This window comes from Malania oleifera, chromosome 10 (genome assembly GCF_029873635.1).
Source record: "Malania oleifera isolate guangnan ecotype guangnan chromosome 10, ASM2987363v1, whole genome shotgun sequence".
Taxonomy (NCBI): domain Eukaryota; kingdom Viridiplantae; phylum Streptophyta; class Magnoliopsida; order Santalales; family Ximeniaceae; genus Malania; species Malania oleifera.
Window position 1 is genome coordinate 4,160,324 of NC_080426.1, and position 25,267 is coordinate 4,185,590.

General features: G+C 35.7%; 2 protein-coding genes across 5 annotated transcripts; both read right to left on the reverse strand.

Moving 5' to 3' along the window:
- Positions 1 to 530: 530 nt before the first annotated feature.
- On the reverse strand, positions 531 to 8,057 carry LOC131165381 (DNA replication complex GINS protein PSF3-like). 2 transcript variants are annotated; one of them, XM_058123115.1, is made up of 7 exons: positions 7,864 to 8,057; positions 6,611 to 6,794; positions 6,401 to 6,472; positions 6,211 to 6,311; positions 5,651 to 5,743; positions 1,051 to 1,190; positions 531 to 953 (listed from the first exon to the last, which is right to left on the reverse strand). In XM_058123115.1, the coding sequence occupies exons 2-7, from the start codon at positions 6,653 to 6,655 to the stop codon at positions 844 to 846; spliced, it is 561 nt and encodes a 186-aa protein (XP_057979098.1). In that variant the 5' UTR covers positions 6,656 to 6,794; positions 7,864 to 8,057; the 3' UTR covers positions 531 to 843. The 2 variants fall into 2 exon arrangements, with proteins under 2 accessions (XP_057979098.1, XP_057979099.1); XM_058123116.1 differs by lacking the exon at positions 5,651 to 5,743.
- A 2,188-nt stretch (positions 8,058 to 10,245) lies between these two features.
- Positions 10,246 to 15,582, reverse strand: LOC131165382 (GDSL esterase/lipase WDL1). 3 transcript variants are annotated; one of them, XM_058123117.1, is made up of 7 exons: positions 15,242 to 15,561; positions 14,001 to 14,078; positions 13,031 to 13,171; positions 12,242 to 12,318; positions 11,993 to 12,142; positions 10,397 to 10,633; positions 10,246 to 10,291 (listed from the first exon to the last, which is right to left on the reverse strand). In XM_058123117.1, exons 1-6 carry the CDS (start codon positions 15,350 to 15,352, stop codon positions 10,420 to 10,422), a joined length of 771 nt encoding a protein of 256 aa, XP_057979100.1. In that variant the 5' UTR covers positions 15,353 to 15,561; the 3' UTR covers positions 10,246 to 10,291; positions 10,397 to 10,419. The 3 variants fall into 3 exon arrangements, with proteins under 3 accessions (XP_057979100.1, XP_057979101.1, XP_057979103.1); XM_058123118.1 differs by lacking the exon at positions 10,246 to 10,291 and having other exon boundaries at positions 10,293 to 10,633; positions 15,242 to 15,582; XM_058123120.1 differs by lacking the exons at positions 10,246 to 10,291; positions 13,031 to 13,171 and having other exon boundaries at positions 10,293 to 10,633.
- Between the last annotated feature and the right edge of the window lie 9,685 nt (positions 15,583 to 25,267).

Here is a 25,267-nt window from a genome sequence, read left to right on the forward strand (position 1 = left end):
TATATTTTTGTATAATAATTTATCTCCCATTCATAAAAATATTATATTTTTAATAATGCTCATGCTTATTCATTTTACAAACCATATGATTACATTAGAAGAAACTTACAATTGATTTTTGCCAATAACTTTAAGGGAGCTCAAACATACAAACAGAAAATGTTGGTTTAAGCTCATTTCAAAAATCCATTTTTTTCAGTGACAGAAAGGAAAAGATTTAAAAAACAAGTACAGAGAAAATGAGAAATTCTCACCTCCCCCCCCCCCCCCCCCCCACCCCAAAAAAATTAAAGTAAACGTAAAAAGCTAACACAAAAGGAAACCCACGACTAGGTTAAAAGGGTAGGGCCGCTAAGCAATCACAATGAACATAAACAAAAATGCAATCCGGTAATCTACAGAAGAACCACGATCCCCAAAAAAATTTAAAAGATTCAGTTTCATGAAATAATAATAAACACATCTGTCGATCATTGCTTCGGTTCTTTCCTAAACCACAGCCACCAAGATGGGTAAAAGACAGGCAACACTGGCTCTAAAAGATTATGCTATAGTAATTAAATGAATTTACAAATACAACTTTATCAATTGACCAGTCTTCCAGTTAGCACAATGCGTTACATTAATTCTCACAATTGCAGTTACTGCCAACAGCAGAAATTTGTATATCAGCCTGCGGACATTGATTTCTTTTCCCTTCTTTCAAGACCTACTGTTGATTTTGGGCATTGATGCCATTATGATTTTTTTTCTCATGGTGAATTGAACTCCCCAGACTATGCTCTTAAATGGAAACCTTAGTGGTAGGGTACAAACTACCGTATTACTATGAATATTCTCCACTTAATCAGTTGATTTCCTCTTCCTACCAAGAATAGAAGCTCTCTGAAATCTGGGTCCGCCCATCCGCCACTTCTTGAATGTTGCCAATGAGGATTGAGCTGCCTCGAATACTTAAAAGGTGTGCAGCCATGAAAGCCAATATTACCACATAACAGTATCAAGATGAAAAAAGAAAACAAGCAGTCCAACATGTTTTAAGAAACTCACAGTGGGTTTCCTCCTTTGTTAATAGTGCCAAGAATTTGGGGGCTAGGATAGATGCAGCAGTGTGGGCCTTGGTCAAGACCTCCTTGTACCTAGTCCTGAACGCAATCAGAAGCAAGGATCCAATGGTCCTATCTCCAATCCTAAACACCAAAAGAAGCATGCGTTATTACTTATTAGACTCTATGCATTGACCTCACAATTTTTTTCAAAAAATTAAAAAAAAAAAAAAAAAAAAGCCCAGCCAAAATTATTCACTTTTCAACAATAAACAGTATTAAAAGTACAATGGACCATCTAGCAGTGTTGCTCTATACATTCTGCACCCAGTTATATAGTTTACAAGCATCATTAGACATATTTGTATCAACCAGCACCCACTTACCAATTGGCCGTCTCCCATCATCTAACAAATAGAATTTAAATCCAAAGAGCTGGTGCTGGTAGGTAAATTGGAAGAGCTCAGATTCATCATAGATTACCAATGAAGCTCAGAATCCAATTAAAGCTTGTCAATGGGTGCATAATGGAAGTGGAGTGATGCAATGAGAGGGAAACCATAAAAATTTCACTCAGAAAAAAGTGCAAAAGGAAAAGCTCTTTTTATTTTCTCATTTGCTAATCCTTTTACCCATTTGATCGTATCTCTAGATTCTCTACCATTGTTTTTTAGGGTGAGGTTTTGCATTTTCAGGACCACACAATGGCATTAGTGGGAACAAAATGGGCTTTGCAAAATTGCAAATTCATTCATGGACTGGAAACAGAATGCAGTGCACATGGTTGTCCAGGTGTGCGAACATGTCAAAAACAATAGCCAAATGCTACAATTCAACAGTAACATGAAAGTTGGAACAGAAGTTTTCATGTGTAAACAGCTCCAATCTAATCTCCTACCGATTCATATTATAGTAACGTTAAAAATGATAGAATACAGTGAACAAGTTCCTGTATAGCTTCAACTGATTATACTCATTTGAGGCTTGTGGTAAAAAACAAATTCTCCTACTGACAGCTATTCTATTGTCATTAATTCCTTACACACCTAACAAGGGGAAGAGAGGGAAAAAGGAAACTGAATGGCAATTCTGATTCAAATCTGATAAATGTTTCATACAGTACAAAGAAAGTATAGTACACCTAATGTTACAACTAAAACAAATGTTAACAAAATAACTCTTAAGTAAAACAAATAATTACAAAATAATCCTTAATTTAACTTCTAAAATATCTAGATTTACCAATTTAAAACAAATTTCTTAATTTTTAAATAAACAATAACAAAACCAAGCCTTAAGTCCCACTAGGTGGGATAGGCTATATGAATCCTTTTTCGCCAATTTATGCAATCATGTACCATTTCTTTTGACAGATTCAAGGATATTAAATTCTTACTCACTATCTCCTCCTATTTTATTTTAAGTCTACCCCTATCCCTTCTACTGCCCCCCCACAGTAACTAACTCACTCTTCCTCACTAGTACACTATGTGGCCTACGCTGCAAATGTCCATACTATCTGAGTTGTCCCTCTCTTATCTTATCTTCTATAAGAGCTACACCTAACTTACCGCAAATATGTTCATTCCTTAATTTATTTTTTAATGTTATACCACTCATCCATCTAAGCATTCTCATCTCGGCAACTTTTACTTTTTGGATATTATGTTTCTTCGTCGCCCAACATTCCGATTCATATAGCATAGCTGGTCTTATAATTGTCCTACTTCCCTTTCAAATTTAGAGGTATTCTACAATCACAGAACACACTTGAAGCACTTCTCTATTTTACCCAACATGCTTTAACTCTATGCATTACATCATCTTTAATTTCTCCTTCAACTTGCATAATATTTCTCTAAGGTATCGAAATCTACTAGTGTTATTTATTTCTTCATCATTAAGTTTAACTTTATCTCCAATATTCCTCCTATCATTACTAATATTACATTTCATATATTCTGTCTTATTTCTATTTATCCTAAAGTCTCTAGATTTTAAAACTTCTCTCCATAATTCTAACTTAGCCTCTACTCCGTCTCTAATTTCATCAATTAATATAATATCATTTGCAAACAACATATACCATAGAACCTCCTTTTAAATACTCTTAGTCAATTGGTCCATCACTAAAGCAAAAAGATAAGGACTCAAAACAGATCCTTGATGTACACTTATAGTGATTAGAAATTCTATAATTTCTCCATCTATAGTCCTTACACTAGTCATTACTCCATCGTACATATCCTTAATGACATCAGTATACCTACTACATGCACCTTTTTTTCTAAAACCCACCATAGAACTTCCCTAGGTATCCTAGCATAACCTTTCTCAAGGTCAATAAATATCATATGCAAATCCCTCTTTTTTTTCCTAAACTTTCCCATTAATCTTCTTAAAAGATATATAGCTTCTGTGGTAGATCTCCCAGGCCTAAAACCAAATTGATTTTCTGAGACATTTGTTTCTAACCTTTATCTTTGTTCAACTATCTTTTCCCATAATTTCATTGTATGACTCATAAGTTTAATTTCACAATAGTTATTACAATTTTGAATATCTCCTTTATTATAGGTATTAAAGTATTTTTCCTCCATTCATCTAGCATCTTCTTAGTTTTTATAATTGTATTAAATAAATTAGTTAGCCATATAATTCTGTTATTACCTAAGAATTTCCAAACTTCAATTAGTATGTTATCTGGTTCCATAACTTTCCAATTTTTCATCTTTTTTAGTGCAAACTTAATTTCGTTAACTTTAATTTTGCGAATAAATCTCATATTTTTAATTTTTTCCTCATTTGACAATTCTAAGTTTAAGCCTTTTATTTGGTTATCTTTAAACAACCTACTAAAGTAACTTCACCATCTTTCTTTAATGTCTTCGTCCTTAACCAAAACAATATCATCCTCGTTTTTTATACATTTTACATTTCCTAAGTCCTTACTTTTCCTTTCACCAACTTTAGCAATTTTAAATATATCTTTTTCCCCTTCTTTTGTATCTAATCTATCATACAAACTATTAAATGATCTGTATTTAACTTCACTAACGGCATTTTTTGCATCTTTTCTTGCCTCCTTTTACTTTTCAAAGTTATCCCTATTTCTACATGTTTGCCCCCATTTATACCAAATTCTTTTTGTCTTTATGGTTTTTTGTACCTCTTTATCCCACCACCAACTTTCTTTACTATTCGAGAATCTTCTCCTTGATTCACCTAAAATCTCTTTTGCTATCTTTTTAATAGAGCTAGCTAATCTACTCCAAAGAGTATTTGTATCTATCCCATCCTCTATAGTCCAATCCTCATCTTTGATCATTTTATCTTTAAGTTTTATTATATTTTCTCCTTTTAGGTTCCACCACCTAATTCTCTTACACTGGATTATTTTATCATTTTTCTTCCATTTTTTAATACATATATCTAACACTAAAACTCTATATTGTGTGGTTAGGCTTTCACATGGAATAACTTTACAATTCTTGCATGATAAATGATCTACCCTCCTAGTTAAAAAAAAAAATCTATTTGATTTCTATTTTGTCCACTTTTAAAGGTTATTAAGTGTTCTTCTCTCTTCTTAAGGTAAGTATTCATTATACTAAAATCATATGACATAGCGAAGTCTAAGATCATCTCCTCAGGCTCATTTTTATCTCCATGTCCATATCCTCTATGTATCCTCTCATAATTTTTTTTATCCCTTCCAACATGTCCATTCAAATCTCCTCCAATAAATATTTTCTCTGCGCCTAGTATGCCTTGTATAATACTATCCATATCTTCCCAAAATTGTCTCTTAAAGTTTTCTGTGAAGCTGACTTGAGGAGCATAAGCACTAATGATATTTATTATCTCTTGTCCTAATACCATCTTGATTTTTATTCTATCCCCTACTCTATTTATATCAACAACACTATCTTTTAAATTTTTATCTATAATAATTCCTATTCCATTCTTATGCTTTTCTTTTCCAATGTACCAAAGTTTAAACCTTGATTTATCAATTTCTCTAGCTTTCTCCCCCACCCCCTTAGTTTCTTGAAAGCAAATTATATTAATTCTTCTTCTGATAATTGTATCCACAATTTCCATGCTTTAACTTGTAAGTGTCCCTATATTCCAAGTTGCTAATCTAATTCTAGTTTCTTGAACTAACTTCTTTACCGGCCCACGTCCAGAATGATGCAAGAACCCTCGCATATTTAACACCGTACCTGGGCACCGACACGGCGCGTCACTTTGGGGCAACGACCTAACCCACCCTCGCCCACTTTTCGTAATACCCAGGTGGTACAAGTGCAGCATGTCGCTTGTAAGGGACGCTCCAGGAAATATTCAGTAAAGATTCATATCATAGTGATTTGACAAATTTTACGCTAGCTGTCAACTACCTAAGGCAACCCTCCTCCTTAACCCAGGCTTGGGACCGGCCGTGTGTGAAAAAATTAGGACAGACATTTTGTGCATCACAGGCGAAGTTTTCCTAGTTTTTAAATCTTCAAACAAAATATGATTGAATAGAATTATCCACAAGCAATCCTCCTCCATTAGGCATGCACTAGGAAAAAAAATCAAAGGGAAGAGAAACTCACGATTCTACAATCTTGCATCCTAATTCATAAAAGTATGGACACCGATTCCTTAGATCCACACATGCAGCATCAGCCTGTATTTCCTTCCTTGTTCTGGCATTATAAACCCCATCAAAGAGAAATAAAGAAGCAAAATATCAGTAACCTCAACTTTCAAGCAGCTACCAAAAAACTTGGATAAGGACAGAAGCAAGTAGTTGATAACTTGATATTCCTGCGCTCTACAGAGGACAAATTCAGGGATTTACAACCTTTGGTCAGTTTTACCCACAGCAGTGAGGGTGAGTTATACTTGATGGCTCACAACCACTCCATCTTCCACATTTTCTTAGGCAACCATGACATAGACAAGGAAAAATCTATTAATTGGAAAAGAGAGCATAACTAAGGTTGAAGTTCATGCAACCTACGGTTCACAATCCAGCCGCATGTGAACCATTTGCAGAGAAAGTAATTAAAAAAAACAAATGCTACTTCTAATCCAGTCTTTATAATAGTTTTCTCCAAGAACAAGTCTTATAGCCACTAAAATTGTCTGTCAGGGCCATTGTGAGCCTTACTTTTGATTGAAACAGGTGGGAGCATTGATCAATGCTGCTTGCCTCTGATGTAATTCATGAGCAATCCAAAAAGGCAGTTCTACCTTTGAACCATGTTCAACCTAAGAAACACAATCAACCAATCAGAGAAAATTAGAACCAGATCATAACAATGCCCACAAAGTAGACTCCAGCTTTCCTCAAAACTTACGCAGTTAGCTTCAGCACTGGGATCAAGAAGCCCCACTCCATTAGCTGCCTTTTGGAACATAACTGAAACAATCTGCAAGCCAAAGCAGAAAATAGGAGAACATGCTAGAATTAGGCATTGCAAAGTGTTTGAAATAAGACAACTGGGGACTGACAATGAAAATACAAGCATGGCCAAAAAAAGAAGGATGAAAAGGCAAGGAGTAGCAACCTCTTCTTCTGTTATAATATCATCAATGTCATAATAATGTGCCATTCTTGAAATTACCCACTTATTCTTGCTTGCTCTGATTGTCTCTTTTGAATTCTCTAACACTACTCATTAAAGCATTAGAAAATGCATTCCAAAATCGTCTGCGAAGCGTTAAACCTTGTTGCTTCCTCACCTAGCAAAACTGCAGGTGAATGAAGGGAATCATTACAAAAATAAATAAACACAGGTAATGCAGAACACAAAGCTGGAAAATGGATGAACCATCTATCGAGGTTCAAAAGAATTGGGTAAGCAAGTCCTAGAATTATGCTTACATGTGCATTCATTTCTTAATTTGTTTGTCTTAGAGATTTTATTTTAATTAGCAAAGGGGTCGTTTCAAAATCACCTTAGTCTAGTTTTTCTGTGTATAGAGGTTGTTTTGTTGCAAGAGGAAATTGGTTCTCGGGAAGAATTGATTTTTTCCCCCCCCCCCCCCCCAAAAAATAATCCTCTCTGTCTTCCTTTTTCGTATTCAACTTTTGTTTCCTTCCCTTCCCTATCTCTTCTTCCTCTTGACGGCCATACCACATCAACAGGTCATAATGAGACCTGCTGTGTATTTCTGCGTTACACTAAACTATCTCTAGATAACAATTTTCATTCAATTTCAGCCATTTTCAATGTCTTCAAACTATTTTTATACGAGAGTACAATTTCCAAAATTTGGACAAAATTTTTGAAATCATTCCAAATTCCCAATTTTAACAGAGTTTGGAACCCCTCGTAAATGGAAAATCAAGATTAAAAGCTCACATGCCCCCCTTACGAATACAAACCCTAGAGTAGACACTTCAGGCCATCATGATACACGCACATATTCCAGGGTTTAACACTCAATTACATCTTGAAAACAATTAGGCATGCCGTCCAATGTCGGCCACTTTCCATACGTTCAACTTCTTACCTTTCAACAAAATCTTACAAATTTCCAACATTTTTTAATTCATTCCAAATTTTGAAAACTCTCCTAGAAAGAAAATCCAGGTTCGAAGGTTTACGACCACAAACCCTAGAATAGACCGAAAAATCCATTCACTGTCTTTGCAGATGCAGACAGCAGTGAAATCCCTGGACTACACTGAATGCGTTAGCGGGAGAGACAAAATCATGAAGTAGAACTAGTGGAATTCTCAGGTGAAATGGAGCAAAATGAACATATTTAATGAAAATGAAATACAGAAAATAATCAAATAGGGGACAGAGATTACCTGAGTTAAACGTTCTTCGGCACCAGTCTCTGGCAGGAGAAGGAGAAGATGAGGAAGAAGAAGGGGAGGGAAATTGAAAATTTTAGGGAGCGGGTGAGTATTTATATGGAGCGATCTGGATCAACCGAACAACACAAAGCATACATCTTCCTTGGGCGGGAAAAACTGCAAAATACAATTATCCTGTCTTCTTCGAAAGCTTGAATTTTGAGATGGAATTTATTTTATTTTTTTTTTAAAATGCAATAAAAACTTTTATTTAAATTCATAAAAAAGTTATTTTTTAAATGCAAAATCGATGCTCCCCAAAAAAACTTTTAAAATTTTCATTTCATTTTAAGTGTTTGTGAACATATTTTTAAAAAATAAAAATTGTATCTATATTTTCATGTCAAATTTTAAATTACATATTTTTTTATTAAAAAAGATTTTGGCATATTTTTTAAGCACATTTAATAATCTTATCGGTTTTCTTTAATTTTTTTTTTTAGAAAATATTTCTTATATCTTAAGCTAAATGTTTGATACAGGAAAGGAACATAATTAAATCATTCCTTAATTTTTAGATGTTTTTCATCTAAACTTTTATTCAATTACCTTCCACAAAATAAAAGTGAAGTTCTTGTAATATCATAAGTATGACTATGCACATTTTTTCTTACAAATTATTTGTAGTAGATCTTTTTATTCATAAAAAAGAAGTGTTTATAACTTATATATGTTGCTTGAAATTTTAAAAAAAATCATTCAGAAATTAAACTAAAACTCAATATGGGTGCCTAATTTGATTAATATTTTAATGAAGACGCTTGAACATACATTTTTAATTTAAATTTTGCTCCCATTTTTGTTGAATCATATACCAATTAAAAGTTTAATGAACATCTTTAAACATAATAAAATTTGATTAAATTTTAAGGTATTCGTTCTCTAGCTCACATCCCACCTTTCCAAAAAATGTTAGATAGTCCTAAACTACCAATTTAACATTTCATGTGGTGTTCTTGTTACACTCAAATATTAAGCAAGTGTAGCTTGAGTCCTATATCTTTTGACCAATTACAAAAAAAAAAAACAAAACAGAGAGAGAGAGAGAGTGTAGAAAATAGTACAATGATATTCTTCTAGCGAATTAAAAGCAAAAACCTATGAAGTCTTTTATAAAAATATTATAATATAAAATTAAAGATATAAAAGTTTGTTATTTTTAAAAATTGGACAAAAAGTTTCATGAGTTTTAAATAATTCAAAAACACCATTTGCCAATAATTCCCTTTCGCTTATTTGGACAAAAAAGGTAAATTTTGATGAAAAAGTTCTCTTAGTTTTTTTTTGGGATAAAATAGTTTTTTTATTTTTCAGATGTGGCAAAAAACAAAGAAAACCAAAAATAAAATATTTAGAAAAATGAAACCAAATAGGGCAAGAGTCCCTTTTTCAATAATTTTCTTGATATTTTTTTTAAAAACTACATTTATTATTTCGAAGTATTAAAAACAATGTTTAATTAGTGTTTCAAGAGAGAGAACATATATGCTATATTTGAGGGTTTGAATTTCAGATCTTAAATTTGAATTTAGATGAATTTAGACAATTATAATATAATTTTATTACACTTTGTCTAAATCCAAAATCTCTTCAATCAAAGTACTACTATTTTTAAGAGGCATCTCATGATTAAAGTTTAAAATTATCAAATTACAAGTTTCTCAAGCTCACATCCTGAGGGACAAGGATAAGAGTGTAGAAAATGGGATTGGATGGAATGTGTGATCCAACTCAATGTCAGCCTTCATTATGGTTTAAGTTGTAAAGGAATTATGGAATGTATAATCCAGCTCAACGTGGGCATCTGATATGGAAAGTTGTGAAGAAAGAATCTATTTCATGCCACATCAAATTCAACACAAGTGACTACACTTTCCCACAGCTACTTTTGCGGCTGCAGTTTTTTTTTTGGAACTTTCGTCAATTTAGAATGCCATTTCTTTGCATCTCATTTGTGTTTATTAGATATGCATGTGAATTTTCATATGGCATTCACTTGTTCAGAAAAAATTACAAAACAGCACATTTGCCTGATTGATGATCCCAAACAGACCTGCCAGTTTCGGAACCTCCAGCAAGGCCACGACATCGGCAACCCATCGGACCAACCTCTGTTTCCTTTAGAATCCCTCTAAACAAAATCCTAACACGGAGGAGGGGTCGAATGCCACACACATGCATCACATGTGCCCTAATTCACACTACATAAGTGCCCTGACTACCAAGTTTAACACATGGCATCATATTTGCCCTAAATTCTTGATATTAAGTGTAGGCAGTCAATACTATTGTGATGTTTTACAATAATTCAAGATTCATCCATGGAATGCAATATGAACATGTAAGATACTTCAGATGATCTCAATGACAGGCTGCACAACTGCACCAAAAAACAAAAGATATTTTAGCTTCAGTCATCTTTTCACAATTTCCCACTCTTCCATGAAAAATCACAATGAAATAAAGACCTATTCACTTTACTGACAAGGCAAATAATTCATCCGTGATCTAATCCCACTGTATCTCCCTGTGAAACGTCCACTCAGAGGGATTTATTGTGGTTTTTCCATTGGATGCAACAAGATCATACAATGAGTCCTCTCCAAATTCAGTGGGCATGGACTTCCAGTTGAGAGATGGATTCCACTCGGCTTCCTTGAGAACCTTTAGTATCTCCTCCACAACTATTTTGCTTCCATCAGCAGATAAATGAACCCCATCACTGGAAAAAAATTGGTCACTTATAATTAAACTCCAGCAATAAAGTGCAACATTCGACATTTTTTAGAACTTCAATGTGATCACTAAAAGCAGCGGATTATTTACAACATGCTTGATGGGTGTAAAGGCAGTTAAATTCATATGGAAGTTGAATCTGCTGTATGAAGATCAAAGATTCAAAGCATGAAGAGTGAAGGTGCAAAATAGTTATAACCCTAGGTCATTAGAATAAAAGGATTTGCCTTGAGTCAGCTGACTCTATACCACAGCACGGGCATTCCATGCAACTACGCAATGCATTCCAACGGAGTCATAATATCTAAAATACTGCTGCAAGGACCATTCTTTGCAAAAACCAGTGTCAGAACTTAGAAGCTTGCTTAAATTGGAAAAGGCACTATTCCACAGCCAAAAACTCCTTCAGGAGTGAGAACATTGTGCCATACAAGAGCAGGCCCCACAAACAACAGAAATATCAAACTCTCCTGAGACTACCTCTCGCATCCAAAAGAGAATGATAAAAGGTAGGAAGCCATTCATATTATCTTCCCATACAGAGAAGTGAGATAATGATTCTGACCACAGCCACAGCCACAGCCACACCCAAAAACGAAAACAATGTGAATCAAAACTCCTGATAAGTAAGGACCACAGCCACATCAAAACAAGCATCGGAGAAAGGCAGAAGAGATAAAAAGAAAATAAGGATTCTGCAAGGTCAATGGGCCTTGCAACAAAGTGGTGCTCCAGGCCTCCAGTGGAGTAGCCCATGTGCAGATGAAGTTGATTGTAACACTTGCCAATCTGAAGGCAAAACTCAGCTGATTGGATAAGAGGATAACTTGCACTGCAGCCTCACATACCTTCATTATCTTATACTTGCCATCTAAAACCCATTACCCATAATGCATGTGTAACATATCTTCATTCATTTTTTATATAATTAATAATTTTTTATATTTTTACTTTTTCTGTCCTAATATTTTATTTATTTTATAGTCTCTAACATTTACTATTCAACCAAAATTTTTATACAGGGATATCTGAGAAAATCAAAAGTAGGCACCAAATTGGGGAATCTCTTTTCAATATGGATGGATAAGCAGTTTGTCAAATCACTCAATATTGTTGACTATAAAATACAACATAGCAAGACCTTAAAACAATAAACCAAACAATTTTGACGACATATTAGGCGAGACTATTTATCATTGGTCATATTCCTTAACATTTTTGAATGATAATATGCAGAAAAATAGTGTCAATCATGCATCAGTTGCCTGCCTTATAATAAGCAATCTATTTATGCTTTAAGGTCTTTGCAAAATATATTACAGAAACTCTGTTTAAGAAAACTTACGTAAAGCAGGCAGTCAACCAATCATCCCTTTTTTGAAGCGCAGTCCAGAGATCCACCACCTTCACATCCATCTCTTGGCACAACTCTATACAAGCTTCTGAATATCTTCGGCACAATTCATTTGTCCGTACTAACTGACTAAAAATTGAACTGATTTTACAAAGGAAATCAAGTTTAGAGTTTGAGATATGTCATAAATCAAAAGGAGAAAAATAAATTAACAAAGGCATGGTACAAGCATTAGAGAACCTGGTGTTTTCACGAACTTTGGCCTCGTTGACAGGGGGACAACTAAGGAAAATGATGCGTGTCGTATCTGAAAGGCTCTGATTTTCAAATAATATTGCATTGAAATGAGTATCAAATATTACCCTCACTTAATGAAGAACATGCCAAACAAAGAATCCAAACAAACCTATGGCAACAAATAAGAGGGGGGGGGGGGGCGGGGGCGGGGGCGGGGGGGGGGGGGGGGAGCAAAAGATTTAAGCCATTTCTTTGAACTTCCAAATACAAAATGAAAATGGAAATTTTGTCCTCATCTACCTTATATTTGTTTTTTGTCTCTCTCTTAATAATATTTATTTTTCTACAAATTAAAATTAAATTTTCCACTTATTATATATAGCATTAGAAATGAGTTTAAAGGCCTACTTCTCCCAACAGTAAAATAAATTCACTTCAGAAGTTCAAGAATAATCTTTTTTAACCAAAATTATTTTGAGTGTTGTCTCCAGGACTCCATTTTTACACAAAAGATTTGTGCAACAGATACAACAATTAAATTGCCTATCTTTAGTACCTTCAAACACCCCACTCCTAGAGTCATACTTATGTCACGTACAGAGGAGAGTATCAGATATTTTCTTGTGGTACATGGTCCATATGGGCAACTTGGTTTCAGTAACTGTAGCCTTGTGCGACTTTGCCCATTAGTCTCAAGTTAATGTCCCCAAAGGTCCCCACCCCCCCATGGCCAGATGCATATAAGCAATAAGCTTCACTTGTTTAACCAAAAATTGGGTATGAAATAAGCACCTTCAAGTGAACAGCAATCCTTCTCATGTTTTCGATGTACTCATCGAGTGGAACATGGGGCCCTAGGCCAGATGAGTGAGGCCCCATTGAATCATTACCACCAAAATAAACTATCACCAAAGAAGGCTGTGTAACAGCATCCTAGGATGAAGAAAAATAAAATGTTAGAACAAAGCACAATTATGAAAAGAAAATATCTTAATAGTCAATGGCTGACAAAAGAAACCTGTACCTATACACCCAGAAATTCATAATTTTGTTTCAAATAAAGGAAACAATCAAGACATCGACTAAATGGATTATCCAGGAACAAGTTTGGAAATGCCACCATCAACATGAAACACCACTGACTAGCTAAAGCCAATTGGTGTTGTTTCAACATTAAAGTTCTTATGGAATCTTGTATGGTACGAAGAAAATTTTCAACAGAAACGCATGATACAATAATGCACTCAGGAAAATAATGCATGCATGTTCATACATATCCATGAAAGAATGATCAGTGTAAGCCTCAAATGATGCATTTTATTATTTAGAGTTGCACAAAAATGTGCAGGTGCAAATGAATGTGATCAAGAACACATCAAAAAGGCACTCAGATCATTCCCTCAAGTCTAGACTAGAATTACGTAAATCATGCAACTCTAACTGAATTAATCTTGAATCCTATTGAATGGGTGTCGGCCTTGCGAATCTTTTTACTGTATTTCTTTGTAAAAGACTATCCTTTGATTCCTTTCCATCAATTTTTATGGTACACACAGCCCTTGAAAGAATATAACAATGAAAATGATTCGTGTAGCCAATGACAAACCAATTTAGTCAGGAAACTTGTCCACCAGCTCCCACCACCATGAGCACTTTTTGTAGGCCCAACAAATGTGTGGTATGTTTCAATGCCAAAAAAACAGTGATCACCAGCACTCTATTGCATATACCTTAAATACATATGGTATATGCAGCAAATTACCTTCGGAAAAACTTTATCAAGGACCTGGATAGCGCGACGTGAGTTCCAACCATAGTATCCTCGCAACAGTATGTCTGCCTACAATGGAACACATGAAAAGATGAAATTTCCCATGAATGAGTAGAATATGCATACTATATTAATGCTAATGCATTCAATAGAAACTTTGATAAATAACCAAACATCACAAGGAGTATCACAGTTTTCTCGTAGACATAAAAGAATTTTTTTTTATTTTTTTTGGGTAAACAGATGAGAGCATTGGGTCATGTTTGTTTCAAGGAAACATCGTAAGACAATCACAATTAGCCAGAGTACTGCCCTTTCATAAATGAATTTGGTAATCCCTTCATTGTCTGCAACAAGTTTGGGCAATCTTCTATTTTAAAAGAGCTTTTGAAGGCTCAAATGATCACTTTGGAGTTTGGGTGGAGTATGTGGTTTTTATCCAAGAAGTCAGAAGAACAAAATATGGGAAAGGTCAGCCAGTTCTGAACTATAAATGGTTGTCCTGATCATGCAAAGAAGCCTGTTTAAACACACACACACACACAGACCAAAAAAAAATCACTCTCTGCGTGTGGTAACCATGATATGAAATATTTGGCTGCAGAAAATAATTTTAAAAGGAAAAAAAAAAAAAACTGTAGCTACTAAATTGACTGAATAATTTACAAGGGAGAAGGGATCACCTGAGATAAAGTTGATCTATTGTTTCTCATTTTTTTTTTTTTCATAAAAATGTAGTTTCAAATTCTATCATCGAAATAATTTCATTTGAGAAAATTTTCTTTTAAAAAACTCCACAATTCATATTTCAGGAGTCTAGATAAAAGTCAATTTCATTTGGGTAAGTTTTCTTCTTTGAGAAAGGTTTTTTTTAAACCCCACAATTCATAGTTTAAGATTCCCCCAAAAGGATGTTTGGATGGCCAAGTATTCTATAGAGTCTAAACAATGATTCTCATAAACGTTCACCAAAAGGTTTTCTATATTTTTTAATTCATTCAACTCTACATCAAAGACCTTTTTTTTCTAAACGCCCATCAAAATGATTATCAGGTCTAAATTACAAAAGAAAAAAATAAATTCATGGAAATATAGCATTGCGGTTCATTCACCAACAGATTAGCAAGAAACAATATGAAGACATCGATTGTCGATGCCACCTCGTAAGGAAAACAAAATCAAAGATAGAAAATCCAAAATAACAGACAGAGAGAGGAAGAGAGAGGGGGTACTTTTCGAGCGTAAATGTCAGAGAGAATGGCACCCCATCCGCCATTACTAAAGCTCAGCTGCGCGATGGAAGATCCGAAGAGAACGAACAAAGGCCTCTGTGGTCCCACCATTTTCTGCCGCCGCTGCCGCCACTACAAACCACCGCACGCTCCAATCGACGACAGTGCCTCACCAAATCTCTCTTCTCTCAACAGAGCTGGAAAAGTGCGAGGCCGCTAATGAAAGGAAGAGAGAGAGATGAATACTATTTGGCTGCAGGCGAGGGATGAGATGACAGAGACAACAGCATTAAGTCGCATGAGGAGGGAGGGTTGGGGGTTGTCTCACTTCTGCTTCCAACACGTCACTTCACAATTTATATATATATATATCACAAAATCAAGCACGTCGGTTAGTTATATGAATCATTTTCTGTCAATTTATACGATTATGGATCATTTCTTTTGATAGATTTAAGGATATTAAATCTTTACTCACTATTCCTTCCAAATTATTTTAAGTTTACTCCTACCCTTTCTACTACCCCCCACAGTAATTAAGTCACTCTTTCTCACAGATGTATTATAAGACCTACGTTACAAGTGTCCATATCATCTGAGTCGTTCCTTCCTTATCTTATCTTCTATAAAAGTTACGTCTAACTTACCACGAATATGTTTAATCCTTAATTGGCATGGAAAAACAGATTTTGGTGCTTCCGGTCTTTAAGACTCATGCTTTAAATTTTGAGATCCAATAATACTATGTTCCATAATCATCATAGGTTGTCTCCTTTTTCTTTCTCTAATACTGCTATGTGAGTTTGTGATGTTGTCAGCCTGTAGTCATCAAAGAGGAGAATACATGAAGCCCACAACTTCTCTCTCTCTCTCTCTCTCTCTTCTTATTATTATCATATGAATCCATAATGTCCTGGGCATGCAACCTTAAGCTTTTCTTTCGAGAGTAAGCTTGAGTTTGGCTCCACTTTTAGGACTAAAATGGGTTAGTAGTTATTGGGAGTATGGATTTTGAATTGAAATTTGGAGGATATTTAATATAATTTTGTTGTGATATGGATCGAATAATGAAGATGCATAGCGGAATAAATAACAATAAGTAAATAACACACAACCAGAACAAGAATAGCACAAAGATTTACGTGGTTCGGCAAAGCCTACATCCACGAAAGTAATGGCACACAAATTTCACTATAGAAATTCACAATGTACATAATACACTTCTCAAAATGATCACACACTCTTCAATATATGCCCAAAATAACATATATAGAAGTTTCTCAGAGGTTTTCCTCTGTTTATCCAACCACCCAATGTTCAAAAATTCAAAATTCACAAAAAACTGCTCACAACTCAGGCGTCTTTTGTCGACGAGTACATGGCTTCATCGACGATCCACAGAAGAGCGTTCGTCGATGAGAACAGACTTTCGTCGACGAATCCAGAACTCTGAAATTTCCTGCTCTCGGTACTTTCTCGTCAACGATCACAGAACCTTCGTCGACGAGTCCTTGCTGTCCCCTCATCAACATACACAGGGCATTCGTCGACGAACTCTGTTGTGCTATCCCTTCATGTTTTTTCCTCTTCCTTCTTTGCCTACAAAAACAAAGTATAAGAGTCACAAACAACAATCTCCACCTTGGCAATTATATAACCCTAAGGAGAATCCCGAAAAGCATGAACTGCTCCATCTTGAACTTGAAAATGCTTGATTAGATATGTCTCTTTTCTAACACTTGGAGACATGAAGTAAGTCTAAGCAATGCTTGAACTTCTCTAAAGTAACTGATTTAGTCAGAATATCCGTTGCATTTTCAGAAGTGTGAACTTTCTCCAACACAAGTTCACTTGAAACAATCAATTCTCGAACCCTGTGGAACCTCACATCAATGTGCTTGGTTCTAGCATGGTATGTCACGCCCCAAACCCGGAAATGGGGCTCGGGGGTGAATTTAAATAACCTAACCTGTCTCTGTATCAATTAAAACATACATAATACATTATACAAAGAGGGACCGACCCCGTGGCGTACACGGATGCCCTATATACATACATACAAACATCCATACTCATCAACATACGCAGCGAAATACAGTCTTTTATACATAACCAATATCATACCAGAGTCTATACTATACAAGCTAAGATATACATTCCCATAATATAAAACATACCCCTGGTGTCTACAAAAACTATCCTGACGACCTGGACACCAAAACTTGTACCTAGACAGTACTAGTAGTAGCTACGACACCATTGCTTCCAGACGCTAGGATGCTACTTACCGCTACCTGAAGGCCCTGAAAAATATTGTACGTACATTCGGGGTGAGACACCTCTCAGTAAGGAAGAAAACAGTTTATATCAGTGTGTGGCATACCAGTGTCATTGTACACACTTCATAACACTATACATACGATACAGTTTGAAACAATTCGTACAGTTTCATACAAATACATACAGTTCTAGTATTTTCATAAAACCATTCCAATTTATATAATACCCAACATACATACATACATACATACATACATACATACATACATACGGTCAGTATCGTCACACTAGTTCGCAACTACACCAGGTCACCTCGTCTCACAGCGATTACATTGCTACATACACAACTATACTGTGACGATCAAGGCCCAATGGTGAATCCATTGCATCATACGCAACTACACAAGGTCACCTAGTCTCACATCGATTACATTGTCATATGCAACTACGAAGATCTACGACTCATGCCCAATAGTGAATCCATTGCTACATACGCAACTACACAAAGGTCACCTAGTCTCACCACGATTACATTGCCATATACACAACTACGCTGCAACGACCTAGGCCCACTGTAAATCCATTGCAACATACGATGTAGTGTAGTGACCTCAATTTCTTAACATGAAATATAACGTAATGAATGGAAAAGTCAACCCGAACCCGTGGGTAACGGGGACACCTGTCAATCACAGCGGAAACCTAAGCAGCAGTAAAATAAAATCTCAATCATTAAACCATGAAACATAATACCAGAGTTATTTACATTCCCAAAATACTATATTTATTTACAATTTCCCAAAAATTCAAAATAACACTAGGATCGTACAACAAAAATCTCCTGATCCTAGTTCAACGCTTACCCTTCTAGTAGGGAAGCTAAACCCACTTATCGGCGGCCCTGACCCGCCAGTCCCTCTAGGTTTCCTAAAAATCATTTAATGTTCGATGGTGAGACACTTCTCAGTAAGGGAAAATAAACTAAATACAGCTGTGTGGCAACATGAATATTTAAGGCACTTATACGTATACAGTACATTTCATAACTCTGTAAACATTCATCATATCATACTAGATAATCATATAATTTGATATTTGTTAATAAATCATAACATACATAAAACATCTGTTATAACTTTAATACTGAAAATATACCCAAGATGAATAGCTAGCTGGTGTCATGTATTACTCCCCATGACAGGTTGTGCAGCCTAAAGGCGGGACCCGACAATGGCTGGCCGACCACTGCCGAGTCAAATATGTATGTAAGTACGATGGGCCCGACACACCCTGGTCCGGACTGCCAGGTGGACGTTCACACTCTACTGAAAGCCACATCAACTAGCCATCTCCCATCCCCTCGTGGGATGGTTAGCACTAATCTGAATGTAAATATCTGATCTACATATAGTTACCGTACCGAGCTCCTAAAACTGAATTAAACTAACATCCGAGTTCTGATAACATATAATTCATGATATAATAGTGGCCTCGTGCTGATCATAATCATAAATACGGCCTTGTGCCGAAATCATAAATATGGCCTCACGCCGATATCATAAAAACGGCCTTGTGCTAATAACATAAATACATGGCCTCGCGCCAAAATCGTTTCAGGTATATACATTCTGAAAATAAATCATTTATCATATATTCATCAAAATCATCACAACATAACTCATCTTTTCATAATACCCGAAAACATGCTTTGCTCGTAAAATCTTTCATATCATAATACATTTCACGTAAAATAATATTCATGTTACACATGTGCTGTTAAAAGTCATACTTCATATTCTAAAATCGTGGTTTTCTGGCATCTCATACATACATATACATTTTAATCATCATAGCAGTATTTTCCCAATCGTACATTTCATTCGTAATAAACAAATATAACATATGCTTTTCTGAAAATAAATTTACTCATAATTAATAATAATTTGTATGAAAAATAACTACTTTAGTTTATTCCCTTACCTGACTACTAAGAAAGCCCCTAAAATATCCTAGCTTGACCCCCGTAGGATTTCCTGATCAATACCCTGAAACGTGAAACTCGCAGTATTAAACTTCAGTATTTTTATGCGTACATCATTTCCTATAACTATCACAAGACCAAATTTGGCTTCAAAAGTCTTACCTTAACTCAAGGATGATTTCCAACTTCGTTTACCCAACGATCCGCTCTAGAAAGCTCGTAGAGAACTTCGCCAGGAGCATCGCGGTAGCCTCAAATCTTTGATCCGGCAATTGACAGGGCCAAAATCGAAGAGAGAAGTAAGAGAGTTGTAAGAGAGAGAGAGGGGCGCTGAAAATGAAAAAATATCCTGATTTTCCACTATTTATACTGCCATATTTGTCGATGAGACACGTCACTTCGTCGATGAATCCTTCAGTAAATTCGTCGACGAAGCCTTATGTTTGTCGACAAAATTCAGAGCAGCCCAACCCGCCTCTCGGTATTTCTTCGTCGACGAAATTCAGTCCTCGTTGACGAATTTTCTAAAGCCCTCGTCGACAAATCCCCTGTATTAGTCGACGAAGTCGACTGCCTCCTTATGTTTCAGTTTCCATTTCCCTTCCTCTTTATGAATTAAATCCCATTAGAATTTGGGTTGTCACATGTAGCATATAGCTCACACCACTTTGGTGACGAACCGGAATTAGACTAGTGATTTTCACACCTTCGGATATAGAGCCGGTCACTCTCGGCGTACGGTAATTAGCCGCCCCTAGCCGATTTCACAAAACTTAGAATCATTTTGGAACTCACGTCCCTATACATTTCAGCGTACGGTAATCAGTCGTCACATAACTATTTTACAAATACCTGGAACAAATACATACGTTCATACATACCACACTTATTTGGTTTACGACAAATCATATCACTTACAATTTCAAGTATACATTTTATGCAAAAATGGATTATGGTCACCTCAATAATACAATTTTAACACAACTAACATATTTCCAAAAAAAATAGAGATGCTACCCGAAATCCCCAATTTTTTCAAAAAACTGTAACCCGAAAATACCGTATTTTTACCTTATTGATTTCCCCAAATAAGTAGTCAAAACATACATACGATCGTAGCCTATAAGCTCACCGATCCTGATTTCAAAAATGGATTGATATAAACAGAATCCCCTTACCTTAACCCGAAATCCAAATACGAACTCTACGGTCCTCAAAACTACAAACCGAGACTCCGAAATCTACAAACCACAGTACAAAACATACTTACAATCCGTACTACTATACATATACTGAATCAAAAATGAAAACTGAGCCTTACCTCGATTTTGTCCCGAAACCCGAAATCCTTCGAAACAAGATTCCGATCTAGTAGAAATGTAGAGAATCCTTCACTGATCCTCGCGGTATCATTGGATTTACGAATCCGGCAACGAACGGCAAAGAAAACTAGAGAGAGAGAGTGTAGGGAGATTCCTAGAGAGAGAGAGAGAGAGAGCTTTTTCCAAAAACTTAGCTAAGAAGCAAACCAAAATATCCTTTATAAAGACCCTTGACTCGAAGGATTTCGTCGACGAGTTGGTGTTCTTGTCGACGAGGTCTTTAGGGATTTCGTCGAGGAGGCAGCAATTTCGTCGACGAACCCTAATATTTAAATTTCCCTGAACCCCTCGGCTTTTTCTCATCGACGAGGCTTTGAATTTCGTCAACGAGAAGAACAAAGGCTTCGTCGACGAAATCCAGCTTCGTCGAAGAACCTGCTCTTTTACCAAAATGTCCCTCTCTTTACATATATAACCCCATTATCACAGTTCGGGTTCTTACTGTGATGACCCAAAAATATATATATATGATTAAAGTACAATAACAATAAAATAATAAAAATAGTCATTAAGTTAATATCAATACAGAAGTGTTTTTCTGTAGGATCCTTGATTCCATGTTTGATGCCTAAGAAAGACCTTGTCTTAGCGAGTGCTCAGAGACCATTGCGGCTCAGTCGCTCCCTGGAGGTCAGCCTGGTCAAAATGGAATTTCATAGGATAAACAGGATAGACACTATTTGTACACGTAAATAAGTATATATACATAAAATAGTGTTTTGACAGACATAATTTGTAGAAATACATAATAAGATAATAATAATATAGGTATCATATGTGGGGCCCACAAGACTATGTGGGGTCCACATGAGTCCCGGAGCCACAAGACACTGTTTATATACGTAAATAAGTACATAAAATAATGTTTTAACTGATATAATTTGTAGAAATATATGATAAAATAATAATAATATAGGTATCCTATACGGGGCCCATAAGACTGTGTGGGGCCCACATGAGTCCCGAAGCCGTATGGAGGTTTTCACAAGTCTCAAAGTTATGTAGGATGCATAAAATCGTATAAGAGTTATTCGAGTTACGTAGGATCCATTCGGGTCTCGAAGTTGTGTGGGGCCCACAAGACCATGTGGGGCCCACATGAGTTTTCAAAATTCAAATTTTATTCTTATTCAAAAAATAAATAATAAAATAAATAAATACTAAAAGTAGTTTAAAATTAATAACAATGATAATAATAATGATAATAATGATTAGAAAAAATAATAATAATTAATTAACTAATTGATTAATTAATTAGGTAAGTGATTAATTAAAAATTTATTTAATGGGAATGGTGGCAAGCACTCCCACATGGCCTCCATCCCCATCCCATACTCAACCCATACCTTGCCCATCCCTTGCCCATTCTTTAATTTTAAAAAAATTATAATTTCACCCATCTCCCCATACTTTTATAAATTCCATTTCTTCCCCAAAATTTTCCTATAAATAGGGAGCTCTCAACCTTCATTTTTCACAACAATTTTCTAAGGAAGAGAAGGATTAGTGAGTGAAAGAATTTGTGGTGGAGTGAGAATTTTGAGTAAGTTCTCAATCACCCACTTTTTCCGATCTCATTTCTTAAAGATAATTATTGTGTTCGTAGCACACGGTAAAAGAAGAAGGTAAGTAAATTTTGATTATGTTAGTTTCTTTTTATTTTAAATTCATACCCGAGTTTATTTTGTACGTAAATTTTAATTATGTTACTTAGTTCCACAAAATTTCCATAAGTTTATTTTTACGCATATTTAATTATACCAGTTCTATCTTTAATATACTTGCATCTATTTTTGGGTTAAGAAATGTTCCAATCTCCTCGGGTAAATTTTCAGCATTTCTTTCTATTCAAAAATAAAATTATATATATTTTTAACACAAAAATTGTGTGGCATGAGTTTATTTCTACGTTACATTTTTATGTAAATATGAGTAAAGATGAGATTTTCACGATATTATTTTAAATTGCATAAATTATAATAAGATGATTTTCAAACCCCTTATGGTAACGAAAGTTCAAAGTTACAGATGCTCGGTACCGCAGCTTAAAGTTTATACGGATCAGAGTGCACCCACACTGTTTACAGAGTGGTTATTTATGTTAGTGGATTTCTCCTGAGTGCACACCTGGTTTAAGTCCAGGACTTAATAAGGAAAATCCCACTTAAAGTTTATGTACGTTGATTTAGTTTGGTCGGCCAGCCAGCTAAGTCCAGTCTTCGGACCGCACAACCCAGTCATGGGGGTAAACATGACTTACGGCAAACAGGCCTAAGGGTGGGTTTTTATAATATATGTTTATACATATTTAATTATGTGTACAAAGTTACTGATGATTTGAAGGAAAAGTATAAGTTTACGTGAAAAGGATCATTTTGGTACTTAAATGACGATCTAAGGAACACGTATAAGGAAAAGTATATGTATGTTTATCATTAAATATTTTTACAGTTTTAAAGTTAAAAGTTTAATTTAGCAGTTATAGTATATGATTTAAAAATTTACTGTTGAAATTGATGACAAAAGTTTTATGCAGAAATTTTTAAATTTATGTTTATTCTAAAAGCAGTCTTGAAGTTATAATATTCATTATTGTTTTACGAAATTCTTTAAAAACTCATTTTGGCCACACACTAATAATAATCTTATTTACTTACTGAGCGTCGTCTCATCCTAATCATATTTTATTTCAGATAACTCTGAAGGACATGTCGGGAATCAGGCTTAGCAAGCATGTGGGTGGGGGATTAGAAAAATAAAGATTGATTAGAAATATTAGTATGGTTTCAGATATTTATGTTTGTGTAATTTTCCTTCTTTTGAAATAAATGATTGTAATATGGAATATTAGTGCTCTGGTTTAATAAAAATTGAGTTTATTTGCTTCCGCTGTAAATTAGTAGTAAAAAGTTAATATCCCAGGCCCCTCGGGGTCGGGGTGTTACACTTACAATCTCCCCTCCTTAGAAAAATTTCGTCCTTGAAATTTGCAATCTCTCTTTACAATCACATTCATACTACTAAATACATATCTACTCTGAGGTGAAACGGTGACTATCTATACGTAGTCCCTCTACGATACATACACACATACTCTAGATAATACGGCGGCCATTTATACGCATCCCCATTATGATACATACATACATGCTCTAGAGAAATCGGCGGCCATTTATACGCAGCCCCGTTACAATACATACATACATGCTCTAGAGAATACGGCGGCCATTTATACGCTGCCCCGTTACAATACATACATACATGCTCTAGAGAATACGGCGGCTATTTATACGCAGCCCCGTTACAATAAATACATACATTCTCCAGAGAATACGGCGGCCATTTATACACTTCCCCGTTACAATACATACATATATGCCCTCATTTATAGCGGAGGAATACCGTGGTCACATACATACATGGTCTTAGGAGCTCACAATACTACATGACTCTCCCTGAGACTAACCACTAGATACAATATGATAATAGAGGATAACATACATACATACATGCTCATATCACCCTGCTATTCAAATACTACTCAAACAACTGTGGATACTTTCGGCTTATTTCCGTCTCTAGTTCCCAAGAAGCTTCCTCAACCTCGTGGTTCTGCCACAATACCTTCACTAACGGTATATCTTTGGTACAAAGCTTCTGAACTTTATGGTCCAAAACTTAAACAGGTATCTCCTCATATACCAAAGTATCCACAAGTCCCAAGGACTCGTAACTGATAACATACGACGAATCCAACATGTATCTCCTCAACATGGATACGTGAAATACATCGTGGACCCTCGAGAGTGCTGGGGGTAATGCAACTCTGTAGGCTAGTGGACCCACTCAATCAAGTACCTCGAATGGTCTGATATACCTTGGGCTCAACTTGCCCTTCCTTCCGAATCTCATCACTCCCTTCATCGGAGCGATTCTAAGGAATACCTTACCCCCCCACCTCAAACTCCAACTCATGGCGACGAACATCCGCATAACTCTTCTGCCGACTCTAAGCCGATCTAATCCTCTCCCAGATCAAACCTACCTTCTCAAATGCTTGCTGCACGAGTTCAGGTCCTAAAACCTGACGTTCACTGACCTCATCCCAATACAAAGGAGATCGACACCTCTGACCATACAAAGCCTCGAACGGTGCCATCTCTATACTAGCTTGAAAGCTATTGTTATAGGCAAACTCCACAAGTGGCAGAAATTGAATCCAACTACTACTGAAGTCCAATACTCAAGCCCGTAACATATCTTCTAGGATCTATATCGTCCTCTCCGACTGTCCATCAGTCTGGGGGTGGAACGTTGTACTGAATGTAAGCTTCGTCCCCAATGCTTCCTGCAAGCTCTTCCAAAATCGAGAAGTAAACCTCG